We start from the raw sequence: 17,372 nt of genomic DNA, 5'->3' as shown, positions 1-17,372 counted from the left end.
GTTTGTGACATTTAACATTTGCTTCAAAACTCATACAAATCAGCCTCTTGTTTGAAATTCTTAAATTAAGCAACTGTATTTTGTAACTGTATACGGTGAGAATTCATAATCTCAAGTCAGACTTTTTATTACATGAACATTTTAAAACCAAGTATGACATAAGTATGAAATTAATGTAAGACACTTTATGACACCACCTTAATCCTAGAAGCTGCGGTGAACATACTTCAAATGCATAACCCTGTTAAAATGCATATATCTTTGTAAATTTTGTGCAGCATACCACCTGTTTTATTAGAAGGCTTTCATGAGACTAATAGCCTCAGCTTTAGCCTACTCCTGTTTCAGATCCTGGGCATGTACAATTCCTGCACTAGCAGATTTCCAGACCCCTACAGTAGCCAAAGAATCTCAGTGTATCTCCTTCAGCTACAAATCGTAACATTTTTGTGGAATCGTGCTTTTAACTCACTGCAGAGTTGATGAAAGTTGATCCCCAATAACGATGTCTTTGAAGAAGATTCAGAATACACATATACATAAGTAAATAGACACATCCGCACCCATTTCCAGGGTTGCTATTTATGAGGACTGTTCGCTTATATGGTTGAGAGCAAAACAATAACCTCCTCATTGTCATCAAGAGCTCCTTAAGCACACGCACAGAATGATTTACCTTACAGATTAATGCATAGAAAGGGACAGAAGACTTTCAAGTAAATAATTTATTTTTATTTGAATCATATGGCATATATAACAGACATATAAAAAAATAACGATTCTCCTCACCTGTATTTTCTGGATATATTAATTATCAGTTAGCTGTAAGGTATACATCCTAGAATAAGGAATTCTGCCTTTCTTCACAACTTTCTTTTTTCTGCCCTCTGACTTAACACATATGTGAATGCACATCCACATGCACTGTGTATTCATTTAGATGACATTTCAGGTGAGGACTGGAACTGTTATAAAGCAGAAAACCCACCAGAAATTTTAAAAATGGAGCCTTCTCAGGCCAGACCAACACCTAATAGTCTGAACGCCACAGCACAGCCTAACATGAATTACATTTGTAAGAGAAGGCTAAATGAAAAGATATTACTTACATGTATGAGTCTTCTTTGTTACAGAAATACCTGTAGGGAAGAAATGATACCAATGTTAGCAAAACGACCACTGAAAATTCTTTTGACATGTATTTCATCATGAAACTATTTTAATGCAGACACACAGCAGCCACTATAAAAGAGGAATGAAAATTGCAATGATTCATACATTACAGCTGGGAGGATCTCCCTTCTTTGCCTGCAGACTCTAATGGTATATTCTATCCTTACACCTGATGAATAAATATTTCAACATGTATTGCTTAAATTTTGTTGTTGGAATGCATATCTACATGCTGCTGTTTTAAAACCAAAGCTGATGCAAACAGAAAATACCAACACCACTATGGAAGTCCCTTTTCACTTTCCATGGTTAAAAATTTTCCCACGCTCATACTAACAAGTGCACATCAAACTACCCAGACAGAACAGATTTGCGCAGTAGAACAATTCATTTGCTACGTTATGAAGTTCAAGTAGTTCCTTCACTGCAAGCTGTAGCTTTTGCTCATTAAAACCAAATGAACAGCTCTCTCAATGAGTATTACTTGCCATAGATCCAAGCCAGACGCAAATATCTCCAAGCTGTTAAATATATGCTTTCTGAAGTAATAAAGATGTTTTTATGCTAGACAGACATGTAGCAGCAATCACCAACAATGGTCCAGTGCCAGTGAAATTTGAGAGGCATTTTAAAGAAAGTAACAGAGTGAACAGAACGAGGCAAAATTCATAATACCAAATAAAGATAAAATTAACTCTGTTAAATGTCATTGGAATTCATGCTTGAATACAAACAATACTGTCTCCACTTTAGTAGATAACTAGTGCTGTACTTGGACCCCTCAGTATTTAAGCTCCACTCTCCTTGGGGGAATTTTATGAGAACAGAAAGAGGTTACTGGAAGCAGTACAAGTATTTGAAACATTTCATTCGTGATTAAGGCTTGTAATGAAATTTTGGAATTGGAATTGTTTGGCTTACTATTCATGAAAGACAGAGACCTGAATCTCCTTACCTACCCTCCTATTCCTTTAACCACCTCTTTCAAAAACAAATTACTATGGAAAAAATAGGCTTTTATTTCAGGCTTCTTTGTTGTGGAACATCTCAGGGAGGCAGTAGGTTATAATATTTCAGAAAAATATAGATACCTTATTTGCAAACTTAGAGCTAACTCCTAAAGCTGACAGTTTTCAAACTCATGTTTGAAAACACGTCATGAAAACACACTTCACGTGTTTGTAGATACATAAATCCACAATGCCAACGCCAAATATGTAGCTATCAAGTTTGACATAAATGTCATGAGGATTTTTTTTTTAATTGCACTTGTGTTGCTATTGGCCTTTTGGTTTTGAACCACCAAGTTCTACAAGCGTGAGCACTTTAACTTTTCTTTTCCCTGAAAACAAAAGCTAAGAGGCTTCAGGCTTTGGGAAGAGAAGTTCTGAGCAGTTCATTTGAGTAATTTTGTAGATGTGAGACACTGGTAAGCAATTTACAAAAATCAGAATACTAGAACTTAATTACATGTGTGTACTGACTGGTCCTGGCCAAACCTGGACATTCCTCATGCTAGGGATTAGGGTTGTAACCTCAAACTGTAGATCCAGGGTAAGCAATAAGAGCAAAAGGAAAATAACAGAAATAAAACCTTTTAGTTACCTAAGGGGCTACTACAGGGGGAAAAGTCAGCCTTTACATTCGTATTTTGTAAGAGTCAGCTTTCCTGGATTTTCCTTCCAGTCCAATCATCACTGGTTGGCTCAGAGTAGGCGGACTGGACAGAACAGCTGTGTGTGTCAAAGAGGTGAGTGTTGTCATAGGAACGATAGTGTAGGGCAAGAAGAGGGGCAGAGTGAGAAGCAGCAGAGAGATCTGATATATCTATGTCAAAATGCATGAACAATACCTTGTGCACTCTTTGGTATGAGTGCAAACCCCCCTCTCTCTAGGTTTTTCTAAAGGTCTGCCTTACCCTTTGAATTTGAAATTACAGCTGCTGTTAGAACGTTTGTCCTTCCACCAGGGAAGAACATTTTTGCTGCTGTTTGACTTCTTGGGTGACCACTGAACAGCACATATAGTTCCTGACAGTCTTCATCACCACAAACTGTCCCAACATTCCCCTGGCAGAAGCACTTGCCCCGCTCTTGCCTATCTGGCCATCTCCTACAATTTTAAGGATGTTTTGTGTTATAGGAAATGCAGAGAAAAAGGTCTTAAGTCTGAACACCATTCAAAACTTCCTCTCCCAACACCAGTGCTAATAAATTGAAACATCAGTGCTCTTTCAGCATTATGGAAGCCATATGCATACTCTTCTCAGAAAATAATGCTTTCTGTAAAATCACTTTGTACAGAAAGTGCTTATGCTGTCATTTCTGATTACTCACAGCCTCTTCACAATGGGATTTGCCACAGCACAAAACAGACTTTGCTGACTGAGGGCCTACTTTCCCCTGATACATGGAACAGTGATGGAAATATTAGCGCTTAAATTTTTTTCTACCTTTTTTTTTTTTAGATACAAGTGGTGGGTTTTTCCAATCAGATGTTTCCATAATAATTACCAATTACCATCTGGTAAGGCTCTTCTACCTGTTTTATGCAGATACTTTTAGATAAACTTTTAAAGCAATAGCTTAGAGGTAGGCTTTTTTGCATCTTCTTCGTATTTACACTGGTAGTTGCAGTGAAACCAATATATTTAGCTTTGAACTGTGGTTTTATAGTGACTAACTGCAATCTGGTGGAGCAAGGATAAATGTTGCCACCAAGTTCAACAGGATTAGATTTAAATTAATCAGGAATTTTTCCTTATGCTCAAATGAGTTGCGAATTTTTAAGATGCCTTCCCTTTCACACCAGTAAGTGACTAGAAGAACTAAGCAAAAAATGTACCAGCATATTCAGCTACTTAGGTTAGATACATTATAACTAGTGCTTTAAATATAAATATTAAGTGTGCAACACATTCCTACACCATTGTCATCAGTTTTAGTTTAATGCCAGAAGCCAATGACTCCACTATTCAAAACATTCGAGAAATATAATCAGCACCTAGAAATGAGTGTCTAATAAAAAAACCAAGTCAGTCTGAAAACTACATAATGTAAAAATGGGGAGTTACAAGATCTTTGGCTTTCTTTGGGCCAGTGCTAACTCCCACTTGCATATATGTTTGAATGCCTCTCCTATGAGCTGTGTTCTAGAAGTCTTATGCAGACAACTCATCAGTTCTTTTGAAATCAACAGGATCTCTTGAGAAACTAATTCTGCAAGTCCAACATATATCAGTAATTTTCTTCACAAGATTAGGCATGATTAACTGGGATTGCTCTCGTTAGAAAATACTTCTGGGACTGGACCATCAGTTTACATAGATTTGAGTATACACTATACATAGATTTGAATAGACACTATAAAATAAAACCTAAACCTAATACACCACTGAAAGAAAAAGATTTATTTATTTTAATAAGTGGAGCACAAGAACCCTACTGGTTCCTTACAAAATGTTACTTAATGTAAAACCCCATTTTTTAATGGGCTTCATTTCTAAATGTGATAGACTGGAGTAATATGTAACCACTTGCGATTATTAGCACTATCCTAAACAGTCAGCTTTCCATTCTTATTTAACAAATAAAGAAAAAATAGAAAGAGGAAGAAACAACCCTAACTTCAGTGTTGCTAATACAGAAATACTTCCTGACTTAACCAACTAGACTTCAAAGTAAAGCAAAGGAAATGTCATGAAAATACCACAATATATCACTGCCACGGTTATCAGTGAGTGAAAGTTTCAGTATTACAGTTATCACAGAATTTATCACTTCAGCAGTGCAATTTGACATTCCTGATCAACACCAGATCTTAAACAAATTAACTTCTTAGACTTTTCACTGTTGCTATGAAATGCTCTTTGCAACAACAATCAGTTTTTTAAAATGAAGATAATTCATACACCATTCCCTTTCCCCCTCCCACCAGCAATATGTAATTTGCCATGATGGGTGGTATTTACAAAAATAGCTTTCTGGATGCAATGAACTTTGAAGAGGGTATCTACCAACAGAGACAGGATATTCTTTTGCAAGCAGTAAGCCTGACTGACCTTCACTAGCCAACTTCAAATAGAGATAACAATGTCTTCGAGTACAAAAAGACACTTGGATATTTTATACATCATAAGCTATTTTGCACAGTTGCCCATCTAAATAGAGAAGCATAATAAAGCACATACTCTGTGAACCCAGATCCCTGCTGCTCTGGTACCATTGTCAACTTCTCACATTTGAAGGGGAAAACATACTTTGATGTACAGAAAGATAAGTAAAAAGTCCCTTGTCTGGCAGAACACATTACTCTGCAAAATATCAAAGGAGGGTATTCTTGAGTGCAATTTTCTTAAACCTCCAAGGAAACTCTTCCTCAGAAGTTTGTATGGATAAACACATGTATCACCGGCAAAGCTCATAACTCATCTCCAGGACTTCTGTTAAGCCCGGTTGCATTTGTTTTCTTTGCTTTGCTTTTTGTTACAAAATCAGGTGATTAACATTGGTCTGATAACAGTGTATCTATGTAGATGGTATACATATATGATGCTTTGCTCATGTGGGTGTGTGTATCTATATCTATTTAAAAAAAAAAAAACAAACCACATTTCTTCTACCCTCCCCTCAAGCCAGAATTATGCCTCTAGCGTGCTTTGGGTTTTGGTCATTTTATGATGGGTTGGCAATCTTGGGAACAAAAAAGTTAACATTTTAAACTTTAAGCCTCCTGCCTGTCATATTGTGTAAAATCAGAAAGAAAATTTATTACAAGCTTGGATCTCACTGTGTTTCATCCTTTCACTCCACTTCTTTTTTTACTCTGTCACTACACAAAGCTAGCAATTAAGGTGGAAGATTATATGTAACACTCGGACACTTGCAGAGAACCTACCAAAGCAGAATGGATTTGAGTGTATTCAGAAGAGAGTTCATTGTTTTAGAAACTTTAATAATGGTTTATATTAAAGTCTGTAAGGATCTCTAGCTTGATGGAATTTTGTGACCTCTGTGAGCCATTGTTTATGGTCACCAAGGTAAAAACAACATGCATACAAGTACTGTAAATACAACTTAAGTTAATTTAACCAAACAAAATGTTGCAAAAGAGTGTCCTTGTCTAGGACAGAAGAGCTGCCAATGATGATCAGCACACAATACTGAAAGTGCTCCAAGTAATTTTAGTATTTTGTTTCAAAAAATTGTTAATGGACACTAATGCTTATAGCTCACTCAAAAGAGAAATAAATTGTGTGCTAAGATAGAAAGGATCAAGGACAACAGCCACTAGGCATGCAAGAATAAGAAAACTTTCCATAATTGTGAGGAAAAAAAGGCAAAAAAAAAAAGCTTTCCCCCCCCTTTGTTTTATAAATAACTTCAAATATGATGACCACAATTTTATAAATATAATATTCCAGTTTTTCCTAGACTTGTTCACAGCTTTTACTGAAATGGGAAGAGCTCACCATGCGAAACAAGGACTTTTACAGCAGGTCTACACCATTCTTTTGTTCTCAAGACCAAAGTCCCAGGAATCATGATTGACCTAAATGCTTCAGTACTGAAAAACTCCAGCCTTGCTCTCCTAAGATTCACAACTGTTCCTTATACCTAAATTCCAGCAGACCATTATTCAGAGTTTTATTTTCAAGTTGTTGCTTTAGTCTTACTCCTAGAATCACACGGTTATATCAGAATTAGCTACAGAAAAAATTCCACAACACATTTGTTTTACTTTCTACTCAAATATGTGTGCTGGTTTCGGCTGAGAAGGGGTTAATTCTCCTCACTGTGGGGGTCGGCTACCTTTCCAGCTTCCCGCGCTCTGCCGCGTGGCGGAGGGGGCTGGGAGGGGCAGGGCCTTGGTGGGGGCGGCTGACCCCGACTGGCCAATGGCAGGTTCATTCCATACCACGTGACACCATGACCAGTATACTGGGGGGGGGGCACTGGCAGCGCGGAGGCGGGCGGCTGCGGCGTGTGCGGTTTGTTCCGGCGGTTCGTTCCCCCTCTCCCCTCCCTTCCCCCCTCCCCCGGGGCTTTGCGCCTCTCGTTGTTCTCCTTTACATTGCATTTCTACTGTTGTTTCTTTTAATTTTAATTATTAAACTGTTCTTATCCCAACCCACGAGCGTTACCCTTCTGATTCTCTCCCCCATCTACCAGTGGGGGAGTGAGCGAGCGACTGTGTGGGGCTGAGCTGCCGCTAAGCCACGACAGTCTTTTTGGCGCCCAACGTGGGGCTCAAGGGTTGGAGATAACAACAGCTGCTGGTCACAGCACCATGTTGTCCTTTTTGCAGTTGGTGTTAAAAATCGGTGTTGGTTTGTTGAGTCTGCTGTGTTCTGCTGTGATTAGTAATGTTTTGCCTACAAGATTTGTTATACAACACTCGTTTTCAGCTTTATCTGGTATTTGGGGTTTTTGCTGAAACTGTTACTGTACTTTGGATACCACCTTGTTGAGGCAATTAGCAATTATACCTCCTCCTCTGAGAGGCTTTATATGGACAAAATACAGAATAATACCATTGCAACTTTGTTCTATGCTGTCTGTGCCTTTATTACAACAACCATTTTGTATCTTGAACATCCTTGGGTGGTTAAGGTGCACTTATTGTTAGTTTTTGGGCACGTTGTTTTGGTTTTGACTAAGCAACTTAAGAATATTACCCAGAAATCTGCCCCGAGGCTTGATAGTTACGAGTGGCAGGGCATGTGGGATAGCATGGGCAAATACCTAGGGCAGTGGGCACCCCCAGTGTTTTGGAGTTTCACCCCCGAACAAGTGCAGAATCCTAAAAAACTAGTAGAGTATTTGGAGAAAGTATGTTGTTATGCTGGGAACTCCAGAGAGACACAGATAACTGCAACATGCTGGGGTCTGGCCCGTGCATTCAGAGCCCTGCTCAACAGTATTCAGTGCCCCCAGGGGGAAGAGAATGTCTCTGGATTGAAATGCAAAGTGACTGGCACTGTAGACAATCCAGCCCTGACAACAGGCACTGCAGCCACTCAAACCCCCACAACAAGTACCGGAGCTAGCTCAGAAAATAAACCCGTACCAGTATCAGTTGCCCCCATACACAAGACGAAATATTGGAAGCGGTCGTCAACTCGTTTAGGAAGGGATGATGAAGAACCAGGGCCATCAGGGGGAGAGGAGGGAGAAGTAATAAATGAAATAGAGACCACCCGATCCCTGTCCTTAAGCGAGTTGCGAGATATGCGAAAAGATTATAGCCGTCGTTCAGGTGAGCACATTGTCACCTGGCTGCTCCGATGCTGGGATAATGGGGCCAGTAGCCTGGAACTAGAGGGAAAAGAAGCCAAACAACTGGGATCCCTTTCTGGGGAAGGGGGCGTTGACAAAGCAATTGGAAAAAAAACACAAGCCCTCAGCCTCTGGAGGTGACTCCTGTCTGGAGTGAAGGAAAGGTATCCCTTTAAAGAAGATGTTACATATTGCCCAGGAAAATGGACAACCATGGAGAAAGGCATCCAGTATCTAAGGGAATTAGCTGTGCTTGAGGTGATTTATGGTGACCTGGACGATCAACGGTCATCCACAGATCCAGGTGAAGCCGAGTGCACACGACCCATGTGGCGGAAGTTTGTACGGAGCGCACCATCTTCGCATGCAAACTCATTGGCAGTGATGTCCTGGAAAGATGACGAGACACCAACGGTGGCAGAGGTGATAGATAGACTCCGGGATTACAACACAAATATCTCTTCCTCGCTTGTCTCTGCTGTGGAGAAACTATCCCAAGAGGTCCAGCAACTCAAAGAAGATCTGTCCTACTCCCCACCTCGACAGAGCAGGGTCTCAGCTGTTAGGAATAAGCGTCCTTTGGCTCAAAGAAGGGGATACACACCATGGGCCACCCTATGGTTCTACCTGCGTGACCATGGAGAGGACATGATGAGGTGGGATGGCAAGCCTACTTCGACCCTACAGGCACAAGTACATGACCTGCAAGGAAGAACAGTCACTCAGGGATGCTCTTCCAGGAAAGCTGCTGCTCCAGTGTCCAGCGAGCAAGTCCCCAGACAGAGGAGTAGAAGCGCAGATTTTATTTCTAAGTGTAATAGAGGGACTCCTGATTCACATTTACAGGAAGTGAGTTGTGACTGCCATGATCAGGACTAGAGGGGCCCTGCCTCCAGCCGGGTGGAGGAAAGGGATAACCGGGCTTACTGGACTGTGTGGATCCGATGGCCTGGCACGTCCGACCCACTGGAGTATAAAGCTTTAGTGGACATTGGTGCACAGTGCGCCTTAATGCCATCAAACTATATAGGGGCAGAACCCATCGGTATTGCTGGAGTGACAGGGGGATCCCAAGAGCTAACTGTATTGGAGGCCGAAGTGAGCCTAACTGGGAATGAGTGGCAAAAGCACCCCATTGTGACTGGCCCAGAGGCTCCGTGCATCCTTGGCATAGACTACCTCAGGAGAGGGTATTTCAAGAACCCAAAAGGTTACAAGTGGGCTTTTGGTGTAGCTGCCTTGGAGACGGAGGAAACTGAACAGCTGTCTACCTTGCCCGGTCTCTCGAAGGACCCTTCTGTGGTGGGGTTGCTGAAGGTCAAAGAACAACAGGTGCCAATCGCCACCACAGCAGTGCACCGGCGGCAATATCGCACCAACAGAGACTCTCTGATCCCCATCCATAAACTCATTCACCAACTGAGGAGCCAAGGAGTCACCAGTAAGACCCACTCACCCTTTAACAGTCCCATATGGCCAGTGCAGAAGTCTAATGGAGAGTAGAGGCTAACAGTAGACTATCGTGGCCTGAATGAAGTCACTCCACCATTGAGTGCTGCTGTGCCAGACATGCTAGAACTTCAATATGAACTGGAGTCAAAGGCAGCCAAGTGGTATGCCACAACTGATATTGCTAATGCATTCTTCTCAATCCCTCTGGCAGCAGAGTGCAGGCCACAGTTTGCTTTCACATGGAGGGGTGTCCAGTACACCTGGAATCGACTGCCCCAGGGGTGGAAACACAGTCCTACCATTTGCCATGGACTGATTCAGACTGTACTGGAACAGGGAGAAGCTCCAGAACACCTTCAATACATTGATGACATCATTGTGTGGGGCAACACAGTGGAAGAAGTTTTTGAGAAAGGAGAGAAAATAGTCCAAATCCTTCTGAAAGCTGGTTTTGCCATAAACCAAAGTAAGGTGAAGGGACCCGCACGAGAAATCCAGTTCTTAGGAATCAAATGGCAAGATGGTCATCGTCAGATTCCAATGGATGTGATCAACAAAATAGCAGCCATGTCTCCACCAACTGGCAAAAAGGAAACACAAGCTTTCTTGGGCGTTGTGGGTTTTTGGAGAATGCATATTCCAAGTTACAGTCTGATCGTGAGCCCTCTCTACCAAGTGACCCGGAAAAAGAATGAGTTCAAATGGGGCCCTGAGCAACGACAAGCCTTTGAACAGATTAAACAGGAAATAGTTCATGCAGTAGCTCTTGGGCCAGTCCGGGCAGGACAAGATGTAAAAAATGTGCTCTACACTGCAGCCGGGGAGAATGGCCCTACCTGGAGCCTCTGGCAGAAAGCACATGGGGAGACCCGGGGTCGACCCCTAGAGTTTTGGAGTCGGGGATACAGAGGGCTCGAAGCCTGCTATACTCCAACTGAAAAAGAGATATTGGCAGCATATGAAGGGGTTCGAGCTGCTTCAGAAGTGGTTGGTACTGAAGCACAGTTGCTCCTGGCACCCCGACTGCCAGTGCTGGGCTGGATGTTCAAAGGAAACATCCCCTCTACACACTATGCAAGTGATGCTACGTGGAGTAAATGGGTTGCACTGATTACCCAGCGGGCTCGAGCAGGAAACCCCAGTCGCCCAGGTATCTTGGAAGTGATTATGGACTGGCCAGAAGGCAAAGATTTTGGATTATCACCAGGGGAGGAGGTGACACGTGCTGAAGAAGCCCCACTCTATAACAAACTGCCAGAAAATGAGAAGCAGTGTGCCCTGTTCACTGAGGGGTCCTGTCGCCTTGTGGGAAAGCACCGGAGATGGAAGGCTGCTGTATGGAGTCGTACATGACGAGTAGCAGAAACTGCTGAAGGAGAAGGTGAATTGAGCCAGTTTGCAGAGGTAAAGGCCATCCAGCTGGCCTTAGACATTGCTGAACGGGAAAAGTGGCCAGTGCTCTATCTCGATACTGACTCCTGGATGGTGGCAAATGCCTTGTGGGGCTGGTTACAGCAGTGGAAGCAAAGCAACTGGCAGCGCAGAGGCAAACCCATCTGGGCCGCCACATTGTGGCAAGATATTGCTGCCTGGGTAGAGAAACTGGTTGTAAAGGTACGGCATGTGGGTGCTCACGTCCCCAAGAGTCAGGCCACTGAAGAACATCGAAACAACCAGCAGGTAGATCAGGCTACCAAGATTGAAGTGGCTGAGGTGGATCTGGACTGGCAGCATAAGGGTGAACTATTTCTAGCTTGGTGGGCCCATGACACCTCAGGCCATCAAGGGAGAGATGCAACATACAGGTGGGCTCATGATCGAGGGGTGGACTTGACCATGGATATTATTGCACAGGTTATCCACGAATGTGACACATGCGCTGCAATCAAGCAAGCGAAGCGGGTAAAGCCTCTGTGGTATGGGGGATGATGGCTGAAATATAAATATGGGGAGGCCTGGCAAATTGACTATATCACACTCCCACAGACCCGCCAAGGCAAGCGCCATGTGCTTACAATGGTAGAAACAACGACTGGCTGGCTGGAAACATATCCTGTCCCCCACGCCGCTGCCCGGAACACTATCCTGGGTCTTGAGAAACAAGCCCTGTGGCGACATGGCACCCCAGAGAGAATTGAGGCAGACAACGGGACTCATTTCCAAAATAACCTCATAGACAGCTGGGCCAAAGAGCACAGTATTGAGTGGGTGTATCACATCCCCTATCACGCACCAGGCTCTGGAAAAATTGAACGGTACAATGGACTGTTAAAGACTACACTGAGAGCGATGGGGGGTGGAACATTCAAGCACTGGGATACACATTTAGCAAAAGCCACGTGGTTAGTCAACACGAGGGGATCTGCTAACCGAGCTGGCCCTGCCCAGTCAGAAATCCTACATACTGTGGAAGGGGGTAGAGTCCCTGTAGTGCACACAAAAAGTATGTTGGGCAAAACAGTCTGGGTTCTTCCTGCCTCCGGCAAAGGCAAACCCATTCGTGGGATTGCTTTTGCTCGAGGACCTGGGTGCACTTGGTGGGTGATGCGGGAGGATGGAGAAATCTGATGTGTGCCTCAAGGGGATTTGATTTTGGGTGAAAACAGTCAATGAACTGAATGGCACAATGTGAACTGCTATATAATATTGTGTGTCACCTCTGTGTTGTATCAATGATATCAGAGTACGAGCCTCCCAACCCATGGAAGATCAACTATGAAACAAGCCGTGCAGCAGTGATGGAACGATGACTGACTCGGTATGCAGCAACCCAACGCCACACACCATCTCTCCCACCCGGAAAGACTGATACGACAGATGGAGCCCAGAGTCATGGACTGGGTGAACTCAATGGACATTTTAATGGACATTTTATGGGTAAGGTCCATAGACCAAGGGAATGATGTCTGTGTATTATGTTAAAGGATGGGAAGGGGAGGGGTGGTGGTTGGTACGGTTGTATTGCATCATATGGGACCTGGGCATGGTGTAAATGGTATGGAATAAGGGGTGAGGAATGTGCTGGTTTTGGCTGAGAAGGGGTTAATTCTTTTCACTGTGGTGGTTGGGAACCTTTCCAGCTTCCTGCGCTCTGCCACATCGGTGGGAGGCTGGGAGGGGCAGGGCCATGGTGGGGGCGGCTGACCCCGACTGGCCAATGGCAGGTTCATTCCATACCATGTGACACCATGACCAATATATTGGGGGGGGGCAGTGGCAGCACAGAGGCGGCGCGGCGTCAGGTCGGCAGGCGGCTGCGGCGCGTGCGGTTTGTTTCGGCGGTTCGTTCCCCCTCTCCCCTCCCTTCCCCCCCCCCGGGGCTTTGCGCCTCTCGTTGTTCTCCTTTACATTGCATTTCTACTGTTGTTTCTTTTAATTTTAATTATTAAACTGTTCTTATCCCAACCCACGAGCATTACCCTTCTGATTCTCTCCCCCATCTACCAGTGGGGGAGTGAGCGAGCGGCTGTGTGGGGCTGAGCTGCCAGCTAAACCACGACATATGGATGCAGAATATTTGAGACAAACAGGTAAAAACCCAAGGATTTAAAAAAGAATGTTTTTACTTTGTTTTAACTGAGATAGATGACCTTTTTAGCCCTTGCAACTCAGACTGGCTTCCTGATTTGTGAGTGGCTTGCCACATCATCTAGGCATTTTATGACTTCATTTTTCAGTAGCTGACAGCCTCCCCTGCCCAATAAGCCTTAAAATAATTGTATTCATGTTTTCACAGGTGCTACTAATGACTGTAATTCTTTCAAAGTTACAGAGTATTCATAAGAGAGAAGACACCACTATCATGAGTTATTTGTCTTCTACATAATTCTTTATTAAAAGAATTCCCTATTCTTTCTCGATTTTTCCCAAATCAAAAATTCTTAACAGACCCCAAACATGATTTCAAACCTCTGATGACAAAACTGCTCCAAAATAAACTAGAATTTAAGAAACAAATTCAATATCCAAGTGTCTGTGTTTAAGGCTGAGATAATACTACTGTTATTATAGATGCACTTACTGTTAGCCCTAAATTAAAATAATAACTGCTCATTTGTGATTAATATTGAACAAACCATTTCCCCCAAATATTGTCTGGATGACTGACCACTCCTTGTATCAAATCTTTCTGTAAACAACTTTTCCTAGCTGTGTGGAAACCTTAGGTTAACACTGATTTGATACTGAAGAGTCATCTTTTTATGTGTGGATCTCACACACAAATAGTTACTAGTTTCTGGCACCATATGTGACTGCTGGCACAGAGTGCTGACTTTTTTCTTCCCTCTCGTGAGATTAAGTACTGAACAAATCTGGGAAAATTACGAAAAAACTCTTAATGTTTTTAATCAATGTTAATGGTCTTTAACCACTTCTTCATTCTTGTACAATCTCCATGAAAGTCCCTCTGAGCTTTAACATTTCTTTTGCCCTCACAAATAAACACTGTCATACATTAGAAGAAATGAAATTAAGAATCTTCATTAAATAGCCATTGTGTTCTTACGTGACAAATGTCACCACAGAACATACAGCCAGAAAGCAGGCTAAACATCCATCCCACTTTTGTACTGTATTTCTCACATTAAAAGTCAAAGATAGTTCAGACTTGTATGTAAGAATGTATTTCCAGCAGAAGTCTTTATAGGGAAGTCATGAATTAGTTTTGCTCAAATGACTGTTAGTTACACAATTCACTGAGCAAATCACAAAGTAAGGACTTCAAAATAGTCTTGTAGGGCACCACAGTAACCTTCACAGAATCCAGCCGAACGTACATAGTCACATAAATCCAAGCAAGACCCTACAGTCCTTGAAACAGACTACAAAGCATAAGTAAAACCAACATTTCTCAAAAACTGTCACAGGCTTTCTCAGTATTGTGTATTTACTTAAAGTGTGAGCCTTACTGCAAGTCACCACTTTACATAGTTTTAACAGTGACAGGAGAACATTGCCACGAGTACAGCAGACACCACTGCTGTAAGCACTATACTTTTTTTCCCCCATGACATTTAAGGAACGGAATGTCCTTCAGCTAACGGCTCTGTCCTATCAGCACACTAATGGGAACAATTTGTTTAACTTGCACTAGATATACAGGCAAGAAGTTCTGTAATTTGTGCAGTTTCCTGAGGGGAATCAATTGTCACAGCTGGCCCTCCCTACCATTTGATTCATTGACTACAGCTCTACTTTCTTTCTACTTAGTGTGATCTTGGACAAACATATCCCAGCAGATGTGATCCACTCAACAAGCAGCACCGTTTTTGCAAACTCCCTGCTGGTTGATATTAGGAAGAGTCAAACAGCACCATTTGTAAAAGCAGCAAGTTTGGCATGTGCATGTGCACACATGTATGTGTGCTGGTCACCCCATAGTCCATACTATCGTACAGGTTGTAGTATGCCTTTCGTCCTCCATTTTGAAGCATAAAATTACATTTTACTTGGCTGCTGTCTGAGACCTACCATATTGGGCCACTCATTCCAAGAATACTTTTGAAGTAATTTCAAAGCAACATTTTACTTAAACATCACACTCTCCATTCGTACACAAGCCTTTCAGACTGCCTTGTTCAACACTACTGACAACTTAATATTTAAAAGCACGAGCTTTTACTCGTTGAGTTCATAGTATTTTCATAAAATCTAGAAAATTATCAAACTACAAATTAAAATTGAGGTTGGGAGCTGTCTTCCTGTACGTTAGCTCAGGCTAACCATTTTCAGTCATTTCTCCAGATGCATGGAAATCTAACTGTCCTTAGAGCGAAACTGAAATTCTCACAGAGGGGCCCAGGCCCAGTATCTCAGCAGATATTGGCTGAGATAGCAACCACAAGACTGCAGTGGTCCTGATTACACCAATTCACACCTAGAGGCAGTCCTTAAGATGGGAGATGAAAGAAGCCTCCGTGCCCCAATTCTGCGCCTTCAGGTAGCTAGGGTTATGATGTGAACATTTTCACACAGGTTGCCAAAGCTCCTTCACATATATAAACCTAAACAAAATGAAACAAAACCAAACAGCTATCAAATGTGTAGCTGTAGTCCTTGTTATTTACATTTTGCACAATGGGAATTCATTATACTTAAGAATATTGCAAAGTTAAATATATTGGATTATGATTTAAATGATCTGATGGATATTTTTGTGTCAGGGAAGGAAAAATAATGGGTTTCTATTTAGAACACGTTTTAAGATATAATTTTAGATTGTTTTTCTTCTTATTCTACCCCATAATATCTTTCAATAAAATCTGTTGTATTTAAGAATATATCCATTTATCTTCCACACTCTCACTGACACTGCAGGAGACAACCAACAAAATCCCCTCAGTATTTCTATGACCAGAAAAAAAAAACTATTCTTGAGTTGTCCACAAGTAGAATATGGTCATAAAACTCTGGAAGCTGTATACATTCCTAAAATACAACAAAACAACCCCCAAAAAAGAAATAAGTTTCTTTAATTCATGAATTACTGATCGTCTCAGTTTTCTGAAATCACGCCCACTGAATGTTGGTGCTGCAGTGGGCCACCTGCTTTTACATATAGTGTTTGCAAATACAAAAGTAATAATTTAAGATGTAGGCCTCCAGCATTCAGCAATACAAGTAACAAATATTCACGAATCACAGAACCCAGTCTTGTTGAGCATTAAGCCATTCATAGCATATTGTACCATACAGTGATACGGCATTAATATGCCACATAAGACAGTCTAAATTTTACAAAATGCAAGTACATTCTGGAGAACAGTCTCCCGCACTAGCTACACACTTCTCACCCAGCTGCCCTTTCAGTAGCTTAAGTTCTAGTCTAATTAAAACTATTAAAAGTCATCACTCACAGATGTCTGCACACACCCTGGAAGCATCTTTGTCCAGTTTTGTCTCATACAATTACGTAGCATTTATCTGTATTTCTTTTGGAGAAGTTAGCAGCAGTTGCAAGGTCAATTCTTTCCATCACCCAGATTTCCACTTAGTATAACTATTTGCATTAAAACTCATTTAATATTACATCAGTTGAGATGGGAGTGACTTGTCAGCATCAGGTAGGCTCTGTGTGTCAGTCTGACACCAAACCCCAAGGATCCTTCAGGTGAAAGGAAAAAAATGTTATAGCATCATGTTCTGAAGTATACTTTCACAGGAATACATGGTTTTAAATGATTGCATGTATGTACCCCTTTGTTTAAAAATGAAAATCTGAAAATACATGAAAAGGAAAGAACTGTTTTGGACTTCAGGAACTTCAGATCTACATCTGTGCATCTATCCTCTTTTTTACAAGAACTGAAATTAAAGCTGGCATCCAAAATACTTGGTTAGTAGGTATGCTGCAACATGCCCTGCTAGTTAGTTACATCCAAGTATTCTCCCTCCTTCTGGTCTTAGTCAAATATGCTCATTTGTCTTTAAATAAAGAAATCAAGACTGACATAATTTCAAAAATTCAAC

At 41.9% G+C, this 17,372-nt stretch overlaps 1 protein-coding gene across 2 annotated transcripts in view; it reads right to left on the bottom strand.

Moving 5' to 3' along the window:
* RORA (RAR related orphan receptor A) overlaps window positions 1–17,372 on the bottom strand; it is a 390,738-nt gene that overhangs the window by 110,723 nt on the left and 262,643 nt on the right. For both annotated transcript variants that reach the window (XM_075100102.1, XM_075100103.1), the window contains exon 2: window positions 1,110–1,139. In XM_075100102.1, the coding sequence (XP_074956203.1) occupies window positions 1,110–1,139 (30 nt within the window). The remainder of the gene's footprint in view (window positions 1–1,109; window positions 1,140–17,372) is intronic.

Source organism: Phalacrocorax aristotelis, chromosome 7 (assembly GCF_949628215.1).
Source record: "Phalacrocorax aristotelis chromosome 7, bGulAri2.1, whole genome shotgun sequence".
NCBI classification, from domain to species: Eukaryota; Metazoa; Chordata; class Aves; order Suliformes; family Phalacrocoracidae; genus Phalacrocorax; species Phalacrocorax aristotelis.
This window is presented reverse-complemented; position numbering and strand designations above follow the sequence as displayed.